The sequence below is a fragment of the Cystoisospora suis genome, assembly GCF_002600585.1.
Source record: "Cystoisospora suis strain Wien I chromosome Unknown contig_3119, whole genome shotgun sequence".
Taxonomy (NCBI): Eukaryota; Apicomplexa; class Conoidasida; order Eucoccidiorida; family Sarcocystidae; genus Cystoisospora; species Cystoisospora suis.
In genome coordinates this window covers 1-24179 of record NW_027155914.1, presented here as the reverse complement: position 1 = coordinate 24179, position 24179 = coordinate 1, and the positions used below count along the sequence as shown (strand labels likewise).

Below are 24179 nucleotides of genomic sequence, written 5' to 3'. Positions count from 1 at the left end.
AGATAGATAGGTAGATTGGAGATAGATGGAATGTGAGAAGCTGATAGAATGAAGAAGGAGGAATTGTCCACAAGATGAGGGTATTTTAAACTATCGCCATACAACTGTATGCATGCGGGCGTACGTATAAGCCAAGAAACAAGAGCACGTGAGACTTCTTCCCACTGTCCCCGTTCGTAAGAGAAACGAGGAGTATGTACACTCTATGCTGTCTCTACATGTGTAGATAGAGAGACGAACTATGCTATGTATGCTCCAAATGCATATATACAGGTACACGTAGGTGCGGGCTTCCCATTCCATACAGATAGACACTGAAGGGGTCTACATAGAGTGTATCTACACATAGACCAACTCATGGAAAGAGCTATATATGGTCTGCACATATATAAGAGATATTTACGTGTATATATCTTCAAGCATGAGATATCGATCTGTACAGAGAATCTCCATGTACACTCAGGAGAACAATAGACACGATAGAGAGAGAAACATACACAGCTGCATTTCCCCCCAAATCTACGGAGAGAAACTTTCTGTTGGGACGTTCAGACACTTCACCTCGCATCGAGGAGGAGACGACAGTGCAGAAACTTCTTTTTCAAATACACGATGATACATGCGGACATATATACATACGTGCGCATGCATATGTATATACATATATATAGACATATAGATAGATATGTACGTCATTTCTAGATATTAGGGACATCGAAGAGACAAAAAGCTAGAAGGGAACAAGTAGCTTGTCTACGTGAGACCTCTTGGTATGTAAGAGAATCCCTAGGTGTACACACACGCACGAGCACGTCGAAAGGTTCACATATGTATATACATACGTAGATATGTGGATGGTAGATGGATGAGATATAACGGATATCTGCTTTGCGATAGCTTTCTTCCAGACCGTCTTTACAGAGCGTGTATTCCATATAGATAGGAAACAAGACGAGGGTGAGCACAGAGGGAGACAAGGAAAGAGAGAGAGAGAAGAGGAAATCCCTACAGAAGGTTGATATATACATATACATGGAGAGGCAAAGTCAGAGACTGATACCATCTATGTATACGAAAAGAATGAATGAGAAAGACGAAAAGAAAGAAGATAGGCCCTTGATACACGTAACGCCCACCTTTACCACGACTCAGGAAGAGACAAAGTACCAGACCAGAATAGAGCTAGATAGACAGATAGATAGATAGATGAAGATAGAGAAATGGATGGAGACTGACAAGTTCTAGTTCTTTTGCATGCGTTTCTTTAAGATACTGAATTTCCTGTATCTTTCCTTGCAATTCACTTGACACATCCGTTAGCATTTGCTGCGCTTCGTTTCTCTTGAGGACTTCCACCCTCAATTGCTCTTTAATCTTCTGAATCTCATCTTCATTAAGATCGCTTCCTCCATCGCTAGGATTCTCTGTCTTCTTCTCCGCATGTTTAGATGCCTGAAGTGCACGCTTTTCACTCTTAGCTTGCGCGAGTTCTTCGGTTAGTCGCTCAACCTTAGCCGCTAAGTCACTTGCCGTCTGTCGACTAAGTTCTAACTCAGATCTCACTTGCAACACACGTTGAATTGCCTCCTGATAGAAGAGAAAAGAAAGAGAAAGAAAAAGAAAGTCAAGTGAGAGAGAGAGAACGAGAGACAAGATATATAGTGTATATACGAGAGAGAGATACACGAAAGGATGAAACCCTTGAGGAGACAGAGAAGAAAAGAAAGACTTGGTATGGATGTTTGCGCTCTGTAAGCAGACACATAGGCATGGCTCTACATAGCATGTGCCTACACATACGATGAATCGAGAGGACAAGAGGTAAGGCATGCAAATCTGTTGAAGAGTGTGTATTTACCAAAGTGGGAAGAGACTGTAAACATGGCAGTAAGGTGTATATACACCTCAAGTACATAAGATACCAGTCACTTATCGGGATGAGTCTCCATGAAAGAAAACTGGAAATGAAGAGCCCAAAGTAAAGAAGAAGAAAAGGCAGAAGTCTGCGTTGAAAGTATCAAGAGAGACAGTCCCAAGAGGGGAAGAAGAGGAAAGAAGAAAAGAAATGGGGAGAGACTTCCGACCGATGTGGGATAAGAGTTAGAATGAATTGTGTGGATATGAAGGAGAATCCGCATCAATAGACCTCGGTCTCGAACTTATAGATTTACCAGGAAGATCAACAGAGAGAGAAAAAAGGAGAACAGAGAGAAGAGAAAAGCTTTACTGCCAATCGACCTCTATGAATGATGAGTATACAGAGGAAGAGCTGACTACGTAGCTAAAGAAGAAAGATGTCTTCTGCTACGTAAGAATGAAAGACGGGGTATTTCTCCCGATAAATTAAAGATAGATACATGGGTTAAAGATAGATAAATACACTAAAGATAGAATCATGGATTAAAGATAGATAAATAGACTAAAGATGGATATACAGAGAGATGTAACTAGAAAGAGAAAGGTGAGAAGGCAAGTAGTATCTTATAGAAAGAAGTGAAAGAGGAGCATGAAGAGCATGCAAGGAGGAGACAGTTTAAGAAGTAAAGAAATCGATGAGGATAACCGCTATGACTGAAGAGAGAAAGAGAAGAAAAATACGTAAAAGAAAAGAAAGAAGATGAGAGAAACAAACGAGGTTGCGATAGAGAGAAGTTTCTCTTACATTCCCGCTCTCTTTGGCTTGTGATTTGAAGGTGTTGAGATCTGTCTCAAGATGAAGAATCTTTTGTCCCAAATGATAGACTTCTTTCTCATGAGAAGCTACAAAGAAGATGATATACGCACACACACAGGCACGTAGGTGTCTGTACACTCCACCTCAGATAGGCCAAGGCCGAGAAGGAAAGAAAGGAAGTTTGTCCTTCCTGTCTTTACGCTAGAAAAGAACGCCAGATTCTTTGTCTCTAAAAGAAAGTAAAGAAGAGACTCCACGGGGTGTTGATACAGAGACCCCACCTCTCAGCCGTGGAACTCCATCTCTTATCCGTTTCATACACATCTTTGCTTTTCTACCAGAAGCCTTCTTCTTTCTCTGTCTTTCTTCGTATAGACGTCCTCGCATAAGAGAAGAATAAGATGACTGCTTTCCTAGGCATCGTTGGAAATTTCTGGAGAGGCTCACAGTCTTCACCTATGTCTCGATACAAGAAGAGAAGACATACACGGAGTCTCCGGGACAGAACATGTGTGAATATGTACCTATGCATGGATAGGTTAAACTAAGTACATACATACTGCACCTATGGATGAATGCATGTGAGGCTGACCGAATATGTATGTACGTACGTCGACTTCTTCTTTTTCTTCTTTTGTAAGACGACAAGGTTGATACAAATACCACAGCTAGAGTTGTAACGACAGATACTTCCTCCATCCTCTTCACACATACGCACACTCGTGTTAAAGGATGAAGATATCTGAATGCATACGTATGTATGCATGCACGGCAATCGTCTTGACGAGGAAGAAAAAGGTGTACCTTGACTAGCTAGAATCTGTGAGTCTTTGGCGCGTAGTTGAGATTTCAAATCCTCGAGCTCTTCAGAATGGAGGAAACTTCTTTGCGAGGAAGCTAAAGACGTCTTGGTCTCATCTAAACCTTCAGGAAGACGAGATGCAGAAGAAGAAGAAGAGGAAAAAGAAGTATGGAGGTTTCCAGGTGAAGAAGATGAGGGTAATCTACTGCTTGAAGAGGAAGAAGAGGCAGATGACAACGATGAGAGCGACTGTGGAAGGAAAATCACAGAAAACACGAAGAAAGAACGTGGTCAGGGTGCGAAGTCAAACTCCATCATACAGCGAGAACAAGATTTCGGGTGTACGTACACCCGAAGAATGCATGGTCCCCCGGCACCCATGGAGTCTCCTACACCGAACGCGCGAAACACTGATATGTCTCTTCTATCCAAGTAAAGAAAGGAAATGAAAGGAGAACAGCGCGTGTATTATACACTTGACTCGTCCATTGTACCACTTTACAGAATAGACCTATATACGAATATATATGCGGACAGAAAGAGAGAGAAAGAAATGAGAGAGAGGGAGAGAAAAGGATGAAAGCTTTTTGACTAGACTGAATGAGAAGGGCACAAAGAAGACGGCTTTCCTTCTATAGATGACTTGAGAGAAAACTCCAGTCTTATCTAACCAACTAAGATATTGACAGTCTCTTGATGGATTACCACGCTCTCTTTGTCTATATATTTCTATCTTCTTTCTCTCACCTCATCTTTCGTCTATACACTCGTGTAGTTAAGAGGGCTCTCTCTCTTCAGCGTATATGTAGAGTAACTACACGGGGTCTACGCAGCGAAAAGTCCGAATGGTAAAGAAACTTGTGCACAAAGATAGGTACACGTCAATGTATGTTTATGTATATGTATGTATATGTGCATGTATGTAGACACATTCGTAAACTCATAGTTGGATGTATTGCTAGAGGCATCTGCAGTACGCATTTCTGTATCTACAGGTATGATCCATATACACATGCATACCCAGACGTAAGTATGATGTATGTATATATACATATGTATACCTATCTATAGCTGTGCATGTGTCTTTCGATCTCTGTGTATGTACACGTCCGTAAGTGTATATGTATATCTATGTATATGCAGAAGGTACGCTCACGTCTACGCATGTCTGTAGGTATATACATGTATACGTTTACGTACCGACATATATATATATGTGTATGCGTATACGTCTATTTGGTACAGGCGGACACACATACATACCTCTCTGTTGTATATATATTCCCGCATGCACACGCACATACATATATATGCACAGGCGAGCAGATGTATCGCGTAACAAGTAGAATTCTGTATAAATCTTCACGTGCTCGTGAGAATATATACAGTGTTCTACTCATGAGGAACGATTCGCTTCCCTATGATTGATCGACGAAAACGTTGTATGTGCTTTCTGCCCCCTCGTGTATAAGTGTATGTGCGCCTGTCTCATCAATCTGTATACACGCAGAGATTGATAGACTACAGATAGATTAAACATACATAGAGGACAGTTGTTGGATAGATGGAAAGAGAGATTGAAGATAGACTAGAAAGAGAAAGAGAGAGGCTGGTTCTGCCCGATGGAGAGAGGAGGGAGGAAGACGAGTATGGATGTCCTGGTCGAGAGATGCATTAAGTATGTATCTACGCCTACACTCCCAATCCAACTAAGACAGAGAGATGTACGATGAATAGACAGATTGACAAGTAGATAGATAGATAGATTAAAGATAGATTAAAGATAGATAGACAAGTAGATAGATAGATAGATGGACAAGTAGATAGATAGACAAGTAGCCTCCACGACAACCGTTAAAGAGCTGTACAGGATTAAGCATGTATGTGCGTCCACATAGAGAGAGAGTTTGTGTATGCAGAAATATATAAGTAAATATGCGCGTAGTGATATCAGCACCGTCTCTCTCCCACGCGTAGATCCACTATCTATACATATATATTTATATACGTCCGCACCCCTCCGTACAGCTGTACACACGGATGGAGTAGTGCTAGGGGTATGGCAAGAGGGTACAAAGGACGTCTGCATGAGTTAGATATATAACTTTTTGGATCTACTATACCTTCTTTGTTTCGTCGCATAAACTTTTCGTTAACTCTGATAAGACTTGCATCTGGCGTCTCTGCTGCTTCAGGCGCATAACAGCCAGACCAGATGTCTTTGAAAAGCTCAGAGGAGTCCCTCCTGAACTCCCCTCCATGGAGTCGAGTGTACATACACCGCAGGAGAAAAGGCGGATGACAGGATTGTTATAGTACAATGTTTCTATGGGGATCGCACCCTTCTCAGTAAGCATGAGAAGAGAAGTGGATGGATCTTCTGAAGCAGCTAGGAGAGTAGAAGAAAGACAATAGAGTCACCGGATCTACACCGGGCCATCACGAGAGAAACAGAAGAAGCGCGACTTCTTGAAGTGCTCCAGGCTATCGATGTTGGGGAGGAAAGAAGAGGAAAGACATCTTGTGTTTCCTCAAGAAGAGAAGGAAGGAGAAATAAGGAACAAGATTCCTATCCTCGAGTGTAACGTTAGAAGGTCCAAGTGTACCGGCCTTTAAGTGAGAAGGATGAAGAACGTTACACATGGGAAAAATGAAGAAGGTTGCACATCGTCACACGAAAGAAACGGGCGTGAAACAGGCGTAACGAAAGGATTTTGACTTGACGAGGAGAAACATATGAAGAGATCACAGAGAGATCGGCGGAGAAACAGCAAGTCTTCCGATGGATGGGAAGAACGAAAGAGAGTGAAGGAAAGTACAGTGACTAAAGAAAAGAGAATCTCTCTATGTATTGGCTCAGGGATCTAGATACCAGCAGGGCAGTTCGGTAAAAAATCGATTCTGAGGAGTAGAAGAAAGGGAACAAAAGAAAGAGCTAAAACGGGAAGAACTAAAGAGACTCTAACAGCGCTAAGACGGAGGGGAGAAGATCGTTAATAGATGAGAGGAAAAGAGAAAAAGAAAGACACGAAAGGAAAAGGAGCCAGAACATCAATTTTCCAGAATGAGTGTACACCAAGCGGGTGTGTGCGTGTGTACCTGCGCAGCACCGCCATTCAGTGGAGAATTCTTCTCAACTCTGAGAGGCATGAAGATTCTTAAGGAAGTCGACCATTCTCCGATAAGCCAAGGCTCTCTACAGTTCCGGAGACAAGAGGAGATCTCCATCGAAAAAAGAAAGAAACAAAGACTATGACGGGAAAGAAAGAAGAAAAGGCAGAAAAACTCTGTGGATCAAGTTCTCTCAATCGCAAGAAGACCAAGATGCTGCCGATACTTCACAGTCGAAGAAGAAGATTTCCTTTTCTGCTTCTTTAGGACAACAGCCCACGCAGGTACATGTTTACACCGTCTTTACAACAGGAGCAATACGTTTTCACTTCAGCAAGAAACCTGTCAGGTCTCTTCCTGTTACTTCGAACATCTCAATTTTCCACCTCTTTCTGCATGCAATTGCAACAGGGGAAAAACGACAAATGTAGATGTGCCCTCTTTTCTTGAACTTTGCAACGCAGAGCTTTCCGGCTGATAAGAAGATGTACCGCCACGTCTCGTCCTATCCCCTCTTCGCGTCGTTACTTCTGAATGAGCCAACTTGGCTCCGAACGGTAGTCCTAGCTTGACTAAAATGTAAACTCTGGGCACAAGCGCGAACGTGGAAATGGATTTCCATGACCGAGATGACGTCTTTTCAGCGTCGACTGTTTACAAGCAAATGAATCTGATGCGGGGTGAAGGCGTTTGGCCTCTCTCAACCCCAGCAAGTTGAGACAGTCAAGCACCGAGTCAGGAGTGTGTTTCTAAGTCCTAGCCCGAAGAGAAACAAGTTCGCTGTGTGTCACAATCTCCACAGTAGAGAAATGCACTTTCTTTCGGAGAGAGGGGTCAGTTCCCCGTGTTCTTTCGTGCCGGGAAGGACTTCGGTGTGTCTGCGGTGCACACGAGTTCCTCTAGGGAATTCTGGTCGTGAAGTAGAGCCTGCACTTCTTACACCATGGTAGTAGTACTCTTTGGGAGCTCGGCGCTACGGTTCACGGAGAGAGAGCAGGGCAAACTACTTTGAAGACAGTATTACTCGTGAGGAGTCCGTACGAGTGCTATGAGCCCCTTACTCGGAAGCGGAAAAAGGGGCGCGACTCTTTCAATATACTGCATTACGCGGCAGGCACAGGCAGAACAGGGGAAGAGAAGGACGCGTAGTTCGTTCTTTTTCTTGCTTGTTAGTTCTTACTAGTAGAGGTATCAGTGGTCCGACAGCAAACGAAGTCCGGTAAATGCAAGACGGGCACAAAAAAGTATCAACCTGTTTTCAGCAAGACAGAGATCAATCACTCATCTCCGCTAGTGTTGTTTCCTCGGTGGCTTTGTCGTCTGTTCTTTGTTGGGCGTTTGGTTTTCTGATCTCACTAGAGCCCTTCCTTACCTACAGTCCGCACCACACTTCCAGTCTAAACAGTCAACCCCGGGGACACGCCATTATGCACAACATGCTTGCGACGACGATTCGTCGTCAGCGGGGGAGTCTGTCCATCTAGTTAGCTGTGGTTTCTACTTGAAGAATAATACTACGACCACCGGTGCGAGTACCGAGCAAGTAGGACAGCAGCCAGGACAAAGCTGCACCTCCTCGGACGGTAGCGTCTGGGGGATCGGTCGGATCGACCGCCGGCAACCGAAGAGGCCGCCCGTCCCCGCGCCGGTCACCTCGCCCTGGCGAGACGCTCTGCGGCACAACGGCACGAGGTGCGGTCAAAGGAAACGTGGACTGGAGAAAGGAGACTGTCCTTTTTTTTTTATACATATCTGTAATTCAGCACCTCTCTTCCTGGTTGGTGTGGCGGTTTTTTGTTGAGTGGAATGAGTGGGGTATTTTGACTGTCCCACTCGCTTCTGCCACTCTGGTCTCGGGCCCGGTCCCGGTTCCTGCGTCGCTTCGGTGAGTCCCTTCCTAGCACTGGCGACCGTAATTTTGACTTGGGTTACAATCGCCAGGAAGTGCACGGCGGCCCTGTGACCGTAGACGGTATACCAGGCAGTAGACTTCTTCGCCAAACGTGCTGCCCCCGTTTAAGCCTTTTTCTCTTGGTTTCGTTCTACACTCCATCACCACCATGAAGTGCCGAAGTTTTCTTGGAACCCCATCCGGTGTGATGCCGGACGGGAAACGGATGCGTGTCTTCGCTTCGTGGAGATTCCTCTTCGTCTGCAGTTTCGTGGCTGCTGCATGGGTTTGCCAGACGACTGAGGCTGCCGGACCGGGTGCTGACGAGGCACCTAACGTGCCTTTGGCGACTGCGTGCTCGCAGCTCCATCGGAGCCTCCTTGAAGTGCTTGAGGATGCAAGGACACAAAACATGGCATTCTCCCCTTCGAGCATACTTCGAGTACTGCGGTTGTTGCAAGCTGGCGCGGCGGGGCAAACGCTGCAGCAGATAGTGTCTTTCCTGGACTTGGAAATTGCACCACTAGACCTCCCTAACCTATCTCGGACACCAGAGGGTAGGTCGACAGGTATCATCCTTCAAGCCGCGGACCGCTTGTACGTCGGACCAGATTTTGAGGGAGAGCCCACCTTCGAAAACTATTGCCAAAGAATCCATAGTCAATTCGGAGGCACCACGGAGGCTCTGGATCTCGCTCGCGATCCTGTGAGGTCAGCCCGCATCATAAACAGATTTGTCAACCATGCAACGTTTGGTGAGATATCGCAGGTCGTATCGCCAGCAGATTTTACATCCAGTACAAAGATGGCTGTAATCAATGCACTCTATCTCAAAGCTTCCTGGAGTTGCGCGTTCGACCCTTACGGAGGATGGGTGTTTCATGCGATGGACCGTTATGGAGCAATGGTCGAGCAAGAGGGCTGTCAGTTTATGTACAAGTCAGTGCCCTTGCTGTACTCGGAGTTTCTTGCCGGGGAAACTAAAGCCATCAGAGTCCCGTACAAACACCCGGACTTGGCCATGTACTTTTTCATGCCCTCTGACCTTCAAGCGTTCGAGTCAGCTCCTGATTTTGCCTTCCAGGTTGACAACCTGGTTGACCAGATGAAGGCAGAGTTAGAACAAAGACGGACACAACCCAACGCCCACTCCGGGAATGTCGAAATCTATATACCCAAGTTCGTGATGCCTGCGGAACAGAACAAATTGGAAGTTGCCCGTGTTCTCGACACCGTGGGAATCAGGCAGCTCTTCCAGGATGCCGATCTGTCTCGAATGACCACTCACCACGGCGTCGGTGTCAGCATGTTTAGGCATGTTACGTTCCTGGAGGTCGATGAAGAGGGGACAACTGGCGCGGCAGCTACAGCTGCATGTGTAGCGGACGGGCGGGGGCCCACAATCCGAGCTCGGCTTAGGTTCGATCAACCTTTCTTCTTTCAGCTCAGATATCAGCCTGATCACGAAAGGAGTGGCCCTGGCAGTGCAGCCACAAACATGGTTCTGTTCACTGGTCACCTCGTCAATTGTTTGGATGCTCAGCCACAGTAAGTAGGCAAGGTGATGAATGTCTCGATCCTAGGAAAAAGCTCTTGTGTCTGTTCACAACAGTAGAGCATTGGCCTTTCCTCCCCTTCTCTCCGTGATGTCAGGGTGGCATGTATTTGTTGTTTCGTCTTTTTTCTTAGAGGGCAAGGCCGAGTACCTATCAAGCACGTACATCGATACTTGTTACTTGAGGTAAACCTGCTGTCGGAAACAGGCCGGCCGAGTGAGTGGTGTCGGGGAATTCTTTTCATACAGCAGGTTGTTCTCTGGAAATCAGATGAGGTGGTGATATGAACTTCCAAGTTAGGTTGATCCGGAGAGCGAAGCAGCATGGGATTGCGTTGCATAACTCTCTCCTCTGGCGCACCCTATGGGAAACTGATGATGCCACGCCATCACGCACATCACCTCACTTGACCATAACTCACTTCTCTATCGGACAGTTGCAAATTGCGGTGGTCCACGCAGCGCCATAGAGGGGACGCTACTTGGCGTAGGGCAGCAACAGAAACAGTGTAACAAGCAGTTGGTCTGAGTGCAGCTGTCGGTTCATGAAGTGAAGGTAGTATACGTTTAAGAGGCTGGTACAGGGGGATCGTTCAATCCTAGACTGGTGCTGCGACGAATCTGTTTGACTGGGCAATCCAAAAGACGTGAGTTGAAAGCTAGAGGTCCAGGAGACTGTTCACCGAAAGTGCGCGTTTCACCCTTTCGCGTATTTTGGTTGGCGTGGCCCAAAAGGTCCACCATACCACTCTCAGCAATTCCTGTAGATGACGGACGAAATCGTCCGGGCGCAGTTCGGTCGACACGCTGAATGAAGCGATTTCCCTGCTGTGCTCTCCTGAGCATATGCGATTTCCCTGGTGTAGAAGACATCCTGAAGCTCAGCCAAGATTCCACAGCTACCCCAAGAGAGACCGGTCGTTGTCTCATGTGCCCTCCTCGCACGACAGATCCTTGAGTAGAGCGTAGGCAGAAACCGGGCCGTTCAGTCAGGAAGGGTGCGACCGTGAAAAGTAAAACTTATCCAGCTTCCCTCGAAGCTTTTTTAGTCGTGGAGGGTTGAACTTTCTCTTTCCCTGCCTGTACCCGCAGCTCGCGGGCAGTCCCTCACGACGAAATGCTGACATGAAGTCCTGCCTAGAGCGAGGCACAGACCACGTCCCATCCTACGGTTCTCCTCTACGAGGGCGTGACGATCCCGTAATCCCGTTTCCCTGCTAGGGAGCCGCCCCTACACTCTCCGCCTTCCGACCGGTCCAGAGTTGCGCTGCGGGTACCGTAACAGTATCCGATGCGAGACCGAGCCCCGGAACTACACACTACGAACCTTTCGGCCGCTACTGGCAGCACTCCGACGACCTGCCTGCAACAGCGTTACTGGCAGTTGACCGGCTGACTCTTAGCGGAGTGGAGGAGGTCAAGACTCTCACCTGGGAACACACTATAGAATTTTGGATTAAGAGGTGGATCTGGTAACATCGCTACTAAGGCTTCAGCTAAGACAGGAAGAGCTAAAGTCAATGTAACAGCCCTAAATCTTGATCGGCGTATTATTGCCCACGGAGTGACCCGCGCATCATGCCACTGAATCTAAACAGTACGACCGGCGATGCCTCTTCCCTTTCAACATGCGTAAGGATCCGATTGTACTGGGATCCGCGTGTGGTGCCCGTAATGCCGAGTCTGCTCGGTTAGGTGAAGCCCGGCGCAATGCGTGTGTACACCACCACACCCGGGATGGCCGCAATCCACGCCGGGTAGGCCGACGGTCCGGTGTTGTTGCCGGGCGAGTGAAACACGACGGGCGTGCCACGAAGGCACCCGGAGTAGTGAGAAAGAGCCGACGGAAAGAAAACAGGATGTTTAGTTCTTCTATTCCAGTCAGCTCACTGGGAGTTTTTTCCTAGATAGGCTGGTGGTCTTGTGTATTGTATCTGTGGAGATAACGTTGCCATCACTTTAGTTACGTCCTTCCCCATCCCCCCGTCAAGGCAGGAACAGTCCACGTGCCCGAGTGAGTCACTTTGCGGCCCCTCATCCTGGGTGCAGCCTCGGAGTGCGAGGCGTGGCTCGGGCAGCGCAGGCGAACTGTTGCGCGTTTTTTGTTTTTTTTTTCGAGCCCTCCCTGGTCTTGTCACGTGTAGACCGCGCCATCATGGTGCGCTCACGTTCTCTCGGAACTTCATCCTTCACGGCACCGGGGTCGAAACGGATGAAGCTCTTCGTTTCCCGGAGATTCCTCTTCCTCTGCAGTTTCGTAGCTGCTCCATGGGTTCTTCGGACGGCAGAGGCTGCAGGCCCAGGTGCCGGGGACCTTCCTGACTTGCCAATAGCGACAGTGTCTTCGGCTTTGCACCAGGCTGTTGCGCTGTCGTATATCGACGCAAAAAATGCGAATATGCTTGTCTCTCCTCTGAGCGTATGGAGGAGTCTACGCCTACTGGAAGATGGAGCTAGTGGAAGTACTCTGACCGAGATGGTGTCCCTACTGGACTTGAGCAGCGCAGATTTAGATGTCGACGACGTTTCGTCGTCACCATACGTTGAGGACACCGGTATCACCGTTGACGCTGCCGAGCGAGTGTATAAGTCTCCAGTTCAGGATCCGACCCTCGAACAGTATTGTTTGGCGGAGGAGGCAAAGTTCCATACTGAGCATGAAACTGTCGACTTCGGTGGCCCAGGTGTGGCAGAGCACATGAACTCGTTTGTCCGTTCCCTGACTAAAAATACTTTGAAATACGCCGTGTCGCCATCGTCTTTTTACCCGGATACAAGGCTGACTGTCATTAACGGTTTGTTCTTCGATGCTCCATGGGGTTTGCCGTTCAGACTTTCTGATAGCAGTGAAATTGGTAGCGACTTCGGCGGGGGGTTGCCTGATGAGAACTGCCAGTACATGGAGAGAGCCATTTCCAGGTTCGAAACGGAATTCATTCTGGAGGGACCCGTCTTGGCTATGAGACTGCCGTTCAGCCACAGAGACTTAGCCATGTACATCTTCATGCCTGAGAATCTTCAGGCCTTCGAGGCAGACCCAAGTTTTCCGCAGATGATTGACGATTTGGTTGAGCAGATGCACCAGGGAATATACGAGCGGTGGCAGAATCCAGACCAGAACAAAGGATCCGTCCGTCTCGTGCTGCCCCGCTTCGTCATACGCCCTCATGTTAATTCCTACGATCTTTCTGTGGCTCTGAAGGCCATGGGAGTCAATGAACTTTTTGATGAAGCTGACCTGTCCCAGATGACTGACGCTGCTGGTATCCGTGTTGACTCGTTCCCGCACTCTCCTGGTATTACTGTTAATGAGAAGGGCGCCGTTGCCGCGGCGTCTGCCGCTGCAGTCGTGTCTCCAGAACATCATGGCCACGGTGGATTCGCATCTCGTGTGGGAATCACCAGGCCGTTTATCCTTCAAATTAGATATCAACGCGGCTACGAGACGACGGGCCCTGGGCCAGCGAGGACTGACCTTGTTCTGTTCAGCGGTCACGTGACTAAGTGTGAGAGCAGTGGAATGGCATATCCGGGTGACGGGCGTCGATCCCCTTTTGGTGAACTTTTTGATGAGTGAGTGCTGACCGACAATTTGAATGACAGTGAATGAGGGTAAATACGAGCGGCTGTGAAGGGGAATACTGGTCAGGTTGCAAACTGCAAGCCCCGTGAAAAGGCTGAGGACGAAAGCTAAAACGTTTCTTACCGGCTCGAGGCGTTGTATATGTATGTATAGGAATTCCATTTGCCGGTGATGGTACCGTGACTGTACCGTATGTGACCGGAGTTTTCTCTTTCCCCCAACAGGTTTGCGCCTCGGTGCCGTATGTGTTGGCCCTACTACTAACCTACAACTTTCTCGCAAGTAGGGTAGTGCTTGAATCCCGTTCGCCCCCTCATTGCAGTCACTCTCCGTAACGGAATAGCTCCTGCCACATGAATAATCGGCAAGGGCCCGACCTGAGCATAAATTGCTTCACGGTGAGAGGACGACCAGGTTGCGATTTTGTCCGTGCTGGCAGAGCGCCATAGAAAGATTCGCAGCCGTAAGTGGCCACTGGAGAGTAACATGGTAACCAGGTGGGGTGGATGCCGAGATTGGTTCAGGCAGGAACAGATGCGGCGGTGCAAATGGGATACGCCTGCGCCAACCAGGTGCGTCAGGTGCGTGATTTCTCACTGAAACCCCCGCGAATGCCGCTTTGTATTCCCTTCGCGGTTCGCTCGCCGAGTAGGCACAAGAAAGATCTATACAGCAGGGAACGTGGGACAGAGCAGGAGTGGGAGAAGGCGCTTGTGTTTTTCAAAATGCTAGTGGTGACAGCGCTAACAGGTCTCGCTCCGTCCGCGTCTCAGTCAGGAGGAATGTAACGAGGACGGTCGCAGAGATGGTATACAACATATAGGCAGGGGGGTTGCGCGTCGAGTGGCACATCCGATCCTAAGAGGATCCTCCCCGTAGTGATTTCTAGTGCCCCAGTTGGCTAGCTCCGCACCTGGTTCGGGACACCATTCAGAAAAGTGTTCTTCACGTTAAACATCGGTGCTGTACGTCACCAGCAGGAATAGCGACTCGTTTCGCACGAAAGACGGGTAGCTTGAGGCAGCGCCCTTATCATGGCCGCCAAAGAACAGGCCATCATCAGTTTCGATGATGCTAACTTCTCCGGTCGTTCACGTATTCACGAACATGGGCTGGCAAAAGCGTATGCAAACAGGCCCTGCAGTATGGAAGGCTGTGACACTGATAGTAATCCTGAATCAGCTTTACTGGAAGCTTTCTTAGTCCCGCAGGGTTGGACTTCTTTCCCCTGCGTGTACGGACAGCTCGCAGGCAGTCCCGCCAGACGAACCTCCGACATGAAGGATACTCTCTTGTTCCATACAGCTACGGACGGACCGTCCCCGCCCTGCAATTCTTCCCTGGAGGGGCATGACCAGCCTCGCTATCTTTTTTTTTTCCGTACACACTCCAAGCCCACCGGGGGCCCTAAACCCCTTTTATCACTCTTTGGACCTTTAGAAAGTATGCCTCGTGTCCCCTCTTTCTTTTCCCGTCTGCCTGTGGGCCTAACGGCCGAAAGGTGCGGCTTAGGTAACTAAACCCTGAGAGTGATGGTGGAATCAAAGCCCCGTTGCAGGTAGGCGACGCCCCGATCGAGGCATTTGCGCGCCACACCGGGGGCGGACGTATCGAACTCCTTGAGCCGTTGACACGGTTTTGTCGGCCGTGGGAAACACCTGCACCCTCGGCGCCACGGCTCGCTGAGCGGTGGGGAAAGATCTGACCGGAGTCTACTCGTTTTCCTGACGACACAATGCGGTGTTGTGCGTTTTCCTTTTGGGTTGGGTGGAATTTCTGTTTATTGAATTCACAGGGGTGATGTTACTTTAACACCTTGTTCTTCCTTCCTCTCCCTGCAGTCGATAGTATCTGTAGTCGACTGCAGAGACAGTCCACGTGCTTGGCTGAGTGAGTGACTTCGTAGCTCTGGATCGGTCAACTTTTCTGCGGCCGCTTGGAGCTGGAGGGCGGAAGACCAGGCATTGTACGCCAAGCAGCAATATTTTCTTGCGGCGGTGTCCTCTCAAGCCTTCGTCAGTTTTGCCACCGGTAGACCGTTCAATCATGGCTACCGATTCTCCTAGGGCCGTGTCCGGTACAACACCGGATTCGAAACGGACGAACGTCCTTGTTTCCTGCAGGTTCTCCTTGCTCTGCAGTCTCCTGGCCGCTGCCTGTTTTCTTCGGACGGCACAGGCTGCAGGCGCGGGTGATGAGGTGCCTCTAGCGACTGTGTCTTCAGCTTTCCATCGGGCTATTCTGTTCACCTACGCTCCTACAAGAAAAGCGAACATGGTTTGCTCCCCTCTAAGCTTATGGAGGGTAATGCGCTTATTGCAAACCGGAGCTGATGACAGTACTTTGCAAGAGATGAAATCCCTGGTGGACTTAGAGAATGTTAACTTGGACGCACCGGACTTGACTTGGTCAATAGTTCATGGGGACACAGATATCGTTGTTCACGCCGCTGACCGTCTATTTGCCTCTCCAGCTTTACAAGATAGCACCTTCAATCAGTATTGCTCGGTGGTGGGGGAGAGGTACAATGCGGAAGTCGAAACCATCGACTTTGGTGCTTCGCCGGCTTCTGCGGCCGAGGAAATAAGCAATTTTGTACGACACATAACTATGGATTTCGTGCCGCGGGCCGTGGCGCCTTATGATATTTCATCGGAAACAAGGTTGGCTCTCGTTAACGCCTTATACCTCAAAGCACAATGGGACACGCCATTTGAAGCTGCTGGACCTGGCGAGTTCGCCAGCGTTGTGGGTGAGGGAAGATTTGTTGACGAGAACTGCCACTTCATGAAGAAAGTGGTCCGCGACTTGGACCTGGAGTACCTGGACGGACCAACTAAAGTTGTGAGGTTGCCATACCGGAACCTAAACCTGGCCTTGTACCTTTTCATGCCAGAGAGACTTGACTCCTTCGAGCAGAATCCAGAGTTTGCACAGGTGCTCGACGAGACGATTGACTATATGCATTCGAATCTACACGAACGAAGACAGCATCCGGAGAGCCATCAAGGAAACGTCCAGGTTGTAGTCCCGCAATTCTCGTTGAACGCGGGGACCAATGGGTTGGACGTCTCTCGTGTTCTGCGGTCCATGGGAATCAGGCGTCTCTTTCACCGGGCAAATCTTTCGCGGTTGACAGATACCCCCCATTTTGGCGTCGAGATATTCAAGCATGCTGCAGCGATCTCCGTTGATCAACAGCAGACCATTGCCGCGGCAGCTACTACAGTAGGTATGTCTCCTAACGCTGAACTGTCTAGGCCCCCGGTCACACGCCGGCTAGAATTTAACTCGCCCCTTATTTTCCAGATTAGGTACCAACCGCACTATGAAGTGTCAGGACCTGGGCCAGCGAAATATGATCTCATTCTGTTCAGCGGTCATATCGTCAGTTGTGGGGCTCGTCGCGACCTCGGCTAGGGGAAAGAGCCACCGGAGACGGTGCCGTGTCCCTCCAGGGCGACGGCCGGAGGTAGTATGTGTAGGGTGATTTGCTTTCTGATGTCGTGCTGTGGTTGTATCCCGCCGTTGAAAGTTACCAAACTGCCCGGCGTCGGGCTCCCTTTTTTCTAAACAGGTTCTTTTCCACCGCAGTCTCACGTAACACGTACGGCCAAACACGATATTTCTCTTGAGAGGTGTACCGAAAACAGCACGCGTCGCCCCTACCAAGACTTTCCTCATAGAAAGAACTGCTACACGCGGTCGTTAGCACGATTCTTACTTCCCATGTTTCCCTCCGGGAGCAAACAATACTAGACTGCTGGTTGCTTCCGGTGCCATAGGGTGCTAACCGGCGCTATGTCACCGCGGAGAACAATCTTGCAAGCAGCCGAGGTGGGGCACGTGTTAAGAAACAAATGTAGCAGTTTGGACGAAAATACTAGATGACTCGAGCCGCCTGGGGGTCGCCGACTCGATCAGTACGCTACGGAGCAGGGTGATGTATTGTCTTTCCTCGGATAACTACCGAGAAAAATATATATTGCCCGGCGGCGGACGCCAATCAGAGGGAGTAGCGCAAGAGGAAAGCCGGCGAGGGGTGTCTCGGAACGATGTGCTGGAGGGTCAAAAAAACCGACCGGTATCGAGACTTGCAGAACAACGCATGGGCGAAAAAGCGGGGACCCAGCACTTTGCCTTCGGACCTAGCCGCATCCCTTGTGTCCTGTTCAGCTCCTCTCCGTACACATCGCAGTCTGGAGAACACGGATCAGAAACTCGTAGAGACTACACAAATCATAGGCCTCCCGATGTGGGTGAATTGTTTCATTAAGATTCAAGGTATTACTCTTGCATCGAATGAGCCCTATGTAGAATGGTCATGAGACAGCGATAACCGGCCCAAGGCGTCGCTGTTTTGATTACCCGGCCCGATTGTTTCCACACCTTCCTGCAAAACCACCTGTTAGTTTTCGAATCGCACCGGAAACACTGTGCATTGTTTAGCATCCAGACTGCTCTCTCACGAGTGATAGGAATATCTCACCTCAGATTTGATCGTGGGGAGAACCGGTATCTCAGATGGCTTTACGGGGATGCGCATCGGTGCCATTAATGCATCATGTGCTATTCGCTGTCTCTGGTGGAACCTGTGGCGTTTCGGAGAGGATAGAATTGTGTATAATTTTCACACCGGTAGGAAGTGCTGGGACTTGACTGCTTTACCTGACTTTTCTTCGGCCAATCGATCTGCTGCACTTCAAGCGAGTGAAAACCGTTTTCCGGAAGGCATGGCGACTTTCCCCGAGTGCTTTATCACCTTGTCTCGACGAGCACGCTTTCACTCTGCAGAGGGGCTGGGAAACTGGAAGTCACGACATGAGGGGATAGAACCGACGAAACAGAAGCAATCGGAAGGAAATTAGGCAGCTTTTCAAATCTCATGCAGAACTTCATGTTCCGGTTCCCAGGATAGACTGTGGGGTCATACTATAGACAAACCACAAAAGGAGTCCCTTCTGTCTTGTGAACGACGGCATGCACACCGAACTCTCTTGTGCTTGATCTCAGGCAAAGATCTTGCCTCGTCAGTCCACACATTTCGAGTTCGCTATCGCCGGTCCTACGCTTCATCCTAGTCTCGCTGTGAATGGTACACTTTTGAGTCCAGTTTCCCCACAGCATGCAAGGACGGGAACAGAAGGGTGTGCCGTCGTGCCTGGCGCTGCTAGACAATCGAGGTCACGTGGTGCATTTGCCGCCAATGTGTCCGCACCATCAAAAAACTGCTAATTCAGAAAAGTGAATGCGACGGTCTCTCTAAAACAGCATTTGTGTCCATCACAATACAAGGGCGAACGGGGCGGAGTGGTCCCGGTGCAGAAGTCCGAATCTGGTGCGCCGATTGCCCAGCTGTGTGGGGCGGAGTCACCACCACTCCACCACTCCGCCCCGTTCGCCCTTGTATTGTGATGGACACAAATGCTGTTTTAGAGAGACCGTCGCATTCACTTTTCTGAATTAGCAGTTTTTTCGCCTGGCACCCTCTTGCTCTGGAAACCTTTCCCCGTGGCTGAGTGATCACGTGGCTTCTCAGTCAACTCACTCACTGCACTAGGTATGGAACCTTAAATTTTTTCCCGAGGCGGCTTTTATTGAAGATCACGATGGCTTCACACTTTTTCAGTACCTCGTCCGGTGCAAACGGGGGCCGGAGACCGGGTTGGGCGAGTATGCTCTTGCTCTGCAGTTGTGTGGTTGCGGCTTCTTTGATCCAGACGACACAAGCTGCAGGCCATCACGGAGAGACAAGGGTAGGGACTGCTTCTTCAGCTTTTCATCGTAGTATTTTGATGGTTTACTCCGATGCAAGAACAGAACATGGTTTGCGCCCCTTGGGGCCTATGGAGGGTGTACCGCCTATTGCAAGCTGGAGCAGATGGTAGAACATTGTTTGAGATGGAAGAGACTCTGAACACGGAGCATGTAGACCTGGATATCCCGCCCGTATCCGAGCCTGCAGAGCGTGGGGCCAGAGCAGTTGCTTTTTTCTGTTGACGGCATGTTCTCAAGTTCGTTTGTCGAGAGCGATATCTGTCAACAATACTGCTCCGCCGTCCGGAGGGATTTTGGTACTGAGGTCCAGAGGCGCATCGACTTTTCCTCCCCCGAAGCCGCAGCGAACACTATCAACAACTACTTCGTGCACCAGTCGCATCACACTATCGACCATGTTGCATCAGCGGCCGACATCACCAGCGAGACAAAGCTGGCCGTCCTCAACGGTGTTTACATCAAGGCTCTCTGGGCCAAGGCGTTCGAACAAATTGGTCCGCATATGTTCATGGGACTTGATCGCAAGGGAGAAGGTTAGAGCAAATGTGCGAGTACATGCAGCTCTGGACAGACAGGTCACAGTTGGAATACGTGGACGGAGCAATCAAAGCGTTTAGGCTGCCTTACACTGACCCCGACTTCGCGCTGTACGTTTTCATGCCAGAAGAGATTCAGGAGTTCGAGGCAAATGAATCATTTCCTGATTTGATCAATGAGTTGATTGACTACATGCATCTGAGGCGACAGGAGCGAGCCGGTGACGAGCCAGGAGACGTCGAGATTCTCATGCCGAAATACCACATAAAGGCGGAGGAAAATACCTTCGATGTTATGTGTTGAGATCGATGGGAGTCAGTGATCTCTTCATACAAGCCAACCTCTCCCGCATGACCCGTGAGCCTGTTGCTGTTGACGTCCTCAAGCAGAGCTCAGAGATCTTGGTTTCTGAGCGTGAGACAATTGCTCAGTCGACCACCGCTGCATACGTCTCTGACAGATCTTTAGGATTTGCTAACATCGTCGAGCAAATCAAAATCGAGAAGCCTTTCGTCTTCCAACAGATATCAGAGGGGCTACCGGACAACCGGGCCTGGGCCAGCGGAATCCGATTTGGTGCTCTTCTCCGGTCATGTCGACTGCCGGCCTTATTTTTTAAACGTCTGCGGACGATTAAGTTTTTCGAAGTGAACGGGAACGTTCACTAATTGTCACGTTTACCACCGGTAGTTGTATGCGCTCCATTCCGCTGCTGTTTTCGTCATACTGCGCGGTTATTTGCAGGTGAGAACATACACCGGTGGACGGTGTGCGACTCTTGGGTTTCTCACCTTTTTTTTTCTCGAAAACTTGAATGAACTCAGCATTTTGCTGACTATCCTGTCGTCGGATTTCTCTTCGAAAGGTGGTGCACGAGCAACACTTCCCGAGGCTAGGCAATATAGGCTGGCCCCGCGGTATATAGGCTGGCCTTCCCCTAGCCAGCGGGAGCAGTACAGCTAACAATTTAGCTGGACCCCTGCGTCAGTTCAGTAACGGATGCAGGTGGCGGCAATACGCTACAATAAGTGTAGGACGTTGAGTGTCAGGCCTGACGTGCCCCATATATCGACAGTTTGGTTCTGATCTCGGATAATTCCCTTGTGACAAGTAAACGACCGGGAGCGATCTGCCCGGTGGGCTGAGATTGAGAAGCAAAAACCTGCCAAGGGTGAAAGCTCCAATTTACCTCTGCTTCGGCGCAGGTGAAGATGCGGGATACGCTGCCTGGGCCCGAGCAGGGCCAGCCACGTCTCCCAACTGCCTACATCATTTCCTGCTTCGGTATGGCGCACAGGGTTCGGATACCCTTTTCCTTCGAGAGATCTGTCACTATGCTGGTTTCATTAAAAGATAAATGCCTGGAATATAGTTACGCGACAAACAAGTATCCAGTCGTCTCCAACTTCACATGAACTGTGTGGAGGAATTGCTTGGGGGGCGGTGATTTACGGACACGTTCGGCCTTCAGGACGAGGGTATGAAGGCCATACATCGCATCCCCCCCCCCGAAAAAAAGAGGATGTTCGTCATATTACCTCCAGATTCGTTGCAAACGATTGGCAGTTGCTATCTGACGCGAGTAAGTCCCCGCCCAGGGAGACGTGGGTTTGTTCGGCAGACTGCGTGCCAGGGGGCTTAGTGGCTCTATCAGGTTTTTCATCAAAAATGTTCTCAAGAACACTTGTATATCTATATTTCTGTCTGCTCGTCACCAGAGCTCTTCTCTGGCCCCCTGCCCAATTCGTTGCAAAACCCGGGCGTGCCGTGGAGCGGCGCCTGGGTAGGCTCCGATACACAGTACGGGCCAGTCCACAGTAGGCGCTTCCAGCAGTCACATCCACATACACAGTACGGGCCAGTCCACAGTAGGCGCTTCCAGCAGTCACATCCTCCACCTCCTCGGGTGTCTTCCACAACACCAGCTATGGTAGCGAGGATCCGTGAATAGTCCCTGGTGCGCTTGGGTCTCACAGCGACTGTACGTTTGTAGGTAGGGTACCCAGGCGAAAGGCCAGCTTATGATGGCGTTGTTTTTGCCCGGAAGCTTTGCAGTCTCAAGGAATGTGTTTCTCCTTCCTCCTTGTCTCCAGAGCGCCCGCTAGTCCACGAACCGGAACACTGATATACAGGAAAGGCGGTCCCCTTAAAGCAGTTCACAAGTCTCCCGCTTCCTTATATTCTGTCGAAGAGATAGGACAGGCTTCAGTAGTCAGTGTTTCGAATATCATGCAGGCCCGGAGCCCGCCACCCCACCCAGTCTCATTCTAAACAGTAGGCCGACCCGCCTTCCAGTCGGCGAGCGCAGCCCGAGGAGCAGGTGACGCACCTCATCACTTCTAACTTTTACCGCAGAGAACAAGCCATCCCGGCACAAGTGGCGGAATCCCGGTGCACCTCGCACAGGAATGTCCCCTTCATTAGGCGGTGGCTGGCCCGAAGCGTGGCCGGTGAGCGAGTGGGTCTGGTTTCCCGCAGACGGGGGGAGACACCACGGGCCTTGAGCATAAGCGCTATGCGGTGTGCAAGGAATCGAAAACCTTCAACAAAAAATCATGATCATCTTCTTTTCGAGTGCACAGTCCGGGACGCTGTCTTTGGTAACCCGGTCGTCTTCTTCAGTAAATTCAGCGGCCTGGTGTTGCTGTTACACTGAGTTGCACCATCGGGAACCTCCCCGGCAAAAAGTATCAGTGGCCGATAGCAGAACAGTCCGCGTGCTTGCTTGAGCGGCCCTTTGGTCCGGGCGGGCCCTGATTCTTCATTTTCTTTGCAGTCGGCAACGGGTGGCGGTGGTTCCTCTGCAAGGCTACGCCCGGCGACAGCTTCCCGGAACTTTTGTTCTCGGCTGGTTGGCCTCACTATCGGTAGATTGTGTCAACATGGCTTCAAATTGGTTCAGTATCAAATCCGGTACGGGACCGGAGAGGAGAGTGGGGTGGGCGAATGTTTTTCTTCCTCGGAGACTACTGTTGCTATGCAGTCTTGTGAGCGCCTCTTGGATGAACGAGACGGCACAGGCTGCAGGTCAGAATGGTGAGGTTGTGCCTATCGCGGGTCTATCCTCCGTTTTTCATCGGGCTATCTTGGATGCTTTTCCCGAAGCAAGAACACGGAATATGGCTTGCGCGCCACTAGGCATGTGGAGGCTCTTCCGTCTGTTGGAAGCTGGAGCGGACGGGTCAACGTTGGAAGAGATGAAAATGGTACTAGACGCGGAAGAAGTGAATTTAGACATCCCCTCTCCGTCATCTTACATGCGGGGTCCAAGCTTAACCATTCGCCCTGTGGAGAGACTCATTGCAAATCCGGCCTTTTTCTCAGACCGAACCTTCAATCAGTACTGTGGTGACATGGAGGAGAGATACCATGCAACCGTTGAACTCCTCGATTTCGGTGATACGCCAGCGCGTGCGGCTGCAGCGATAAACAGGTTTGTTGCTGAGGTCACGTCAAACGCTATTACCCAGGTCGTGTCGCAACTGGACTTTTCGCCCGATACAAAATTGGCGGCCATTAGCGCTATGTTTTTCAAGGCTGCGTGGAGACACCCTTTTCTACCCGTTGGAAGGGGTGCATTCAATGCTATCTTGCCTGGCGGCGCGTCGGTTCTGAAATTCTGTGACTTCATGAGGAACGACTTTCCGGAACTGGCCGTGGAGTACATAGACGGGCCAGTGAAGGCTATTAGACTGCCGTACACCCAGACAGAGTTCGCTATGTATATTTTTATGCCGAAAGACATTCAGGTTTTCGAAGCAAATGCAGATTTTGAAATTTTGCTCGACGATTTGGTTGACCAGATGCATCTGGGGCTGTCCGTGCGGCGGCAAAGACCAGAAAAGCACCAAGGAAACGTTCATGTTCTACTCCCGCGCTTCTCCTTGAGCGCGGATGAGAATAGCTTCGACGCTTCACGTGTTCTGCAGGTCATGGGAATCCACGAGCTCTTCAACAGACCCAATCTCTCTCGGATGACGGAAAACCCCCGTGCTTACGTCGATATGTTCAAGCAAGCGGTACAGCTGAACGTCAACGAACAACATACAGTTGCCGCGGCAGGCACTGCTGCAGATGTCCCCACTAGGGGTTCATCCGGGACCCAGATCACACGTTTTCTTCACTTCACTGAGCCTTTTGTCTTCCAAGTTAGGCATCAGCCGAATTACGAAAATCCAGGACCTTGGTGGGCGACCACTGATCTGGTTTTGTTCAGCGGTCATGTCATGGACTGTGAGACTGACTGAT

At 49.8% G+C, this 24179-nt stretch overlaps 6 protein-coding genes across 6 annotated transcripts in view; 4 read left to right on the top strand and 2 right to left on the bottom strand.

The window, feature by feature from the left end:
* The window catches only part of CSUI_006233 (myosin heavy), a gene marked incomplete at its 3' end in the record, with an annotated part of 11236 nt that extends 4108 nt beyond the window's left edge, over positions 1-7128 (bottom strand). Inside the window, exons 1-4 of the mRNA XM_068066397.1 lie at positions 5600-7128; positions 3479-3725; positions 2663-2760; positions 1237-1587 (exon numbers count right to left, since the gene is read on the bottom strand). Coding sequence (XP_067921632.1) covers positions 1237-1587; positions 2663-2760; positions 3479-3725; positions 5600-5833 — 930 coding nt within the window. The remainder of the gene's footprint in view (positions 1-1236; positions 1588-2662; positions 2761-3478; positions 3726-5599) is intronic.
* A 1151-nt stretch (positions 7129-8279) lies between these two features.
* CSUI_006232 (serpin (serine proteinase inhibitor) superfamily protein) lies at positions 8280-10579 on the top strand. Its single transcript, XM_068066396.1, has one exon. It carries the CDS (start codon positions 8648-8650, stop codon positions 10028-10030), a length of 1383 nt encoding a protein of 460 aa, XP_067921631.1. The 5' UTR covers positions 8280-8647; the 3' UTR covers positions 10031-10579.
* Positions 10580-11792: 1213 nt separating this feature from the next.
* On the top strand, positions 11793-13332 carry CSUI_006231 (serine protease; the record flags this gene model as incomplete). The annotated part of the gene is made up of 1 exon (XM_068066395.1): positions 11793-13332. A coding segment is annotated over exon 1 (1143 nt), but the record flags the coding sequence as incomplete, so codon positions are not given.
* A 5564-nt stretch (positions 13333-18896) lies between these two features.
* Positions 18897-20643, top strand: CSUI_006230 (alaserpin). Its single transcript, XM_068066394.1, has one exon. The coding sequence runs from the start codon at positions 19621-19623 to the stop codon at positions 19930-19932; it is 312 nt and encodes a 103-aa protein (XP_067921629.1). The 5' UTR covers positions 18897-19620; the 3' UTR covers positions 19933-20643.
* Positions 20644-21631: 988 nt separating this feature from the next.
* Positions 21632-22275, bottom strand: CSUI_006229 (uncharacterized protein; the record flags this gene model as incomplete). The annotated part of the gene is made up of 1 exon (XM_068066393.1): positions 21632-22275. A coding segment is annotated over one exon (117 nt), but the record flags the coding sequence as incomplete, so codon positions are not given.
* Positions 22276-22285: 10 nt separating this feature from the next.
* On the top strand, positions 22286-24179 carry CSUI_006228 (m151r). Its single transcript, XM_068066392.1, has one exon. It carries the CDS (start codon positions 22814-22816, stop codon positions 24176-24178), a length of 1365 nt encoding a protein of 454 aa, XP_067921627.1. The 5' UTR covers positions 22286-22813; the 3' UTR covers position 24179.

What these genes read in the sequence shown, in the direction of transcription:
- CSUI_006230 (XM_068066394.1), top strand. Translation starts at nt 19,621, where the DNA reads ATGTTCTCAAGTTCGTTTGTCGAGAGCGATATCTGTCAACAATACTGC.
- CSUI_006232 (XM_068066396.1), top strand. Translation starts at nt 8,648, where the DNA reads ATGAAGTGCCGAAGTTTTCTTGGAACCCCATCCGGTGTGATGCCGGAC.
- CSUI_006228 (XM_068066392.1), top strand. Translation starts at nt 22,814, where the DNA reads ATGGCTTCAAATTGGTTCAGTATCAAATCCGGTACGGGACCGGAGAGG.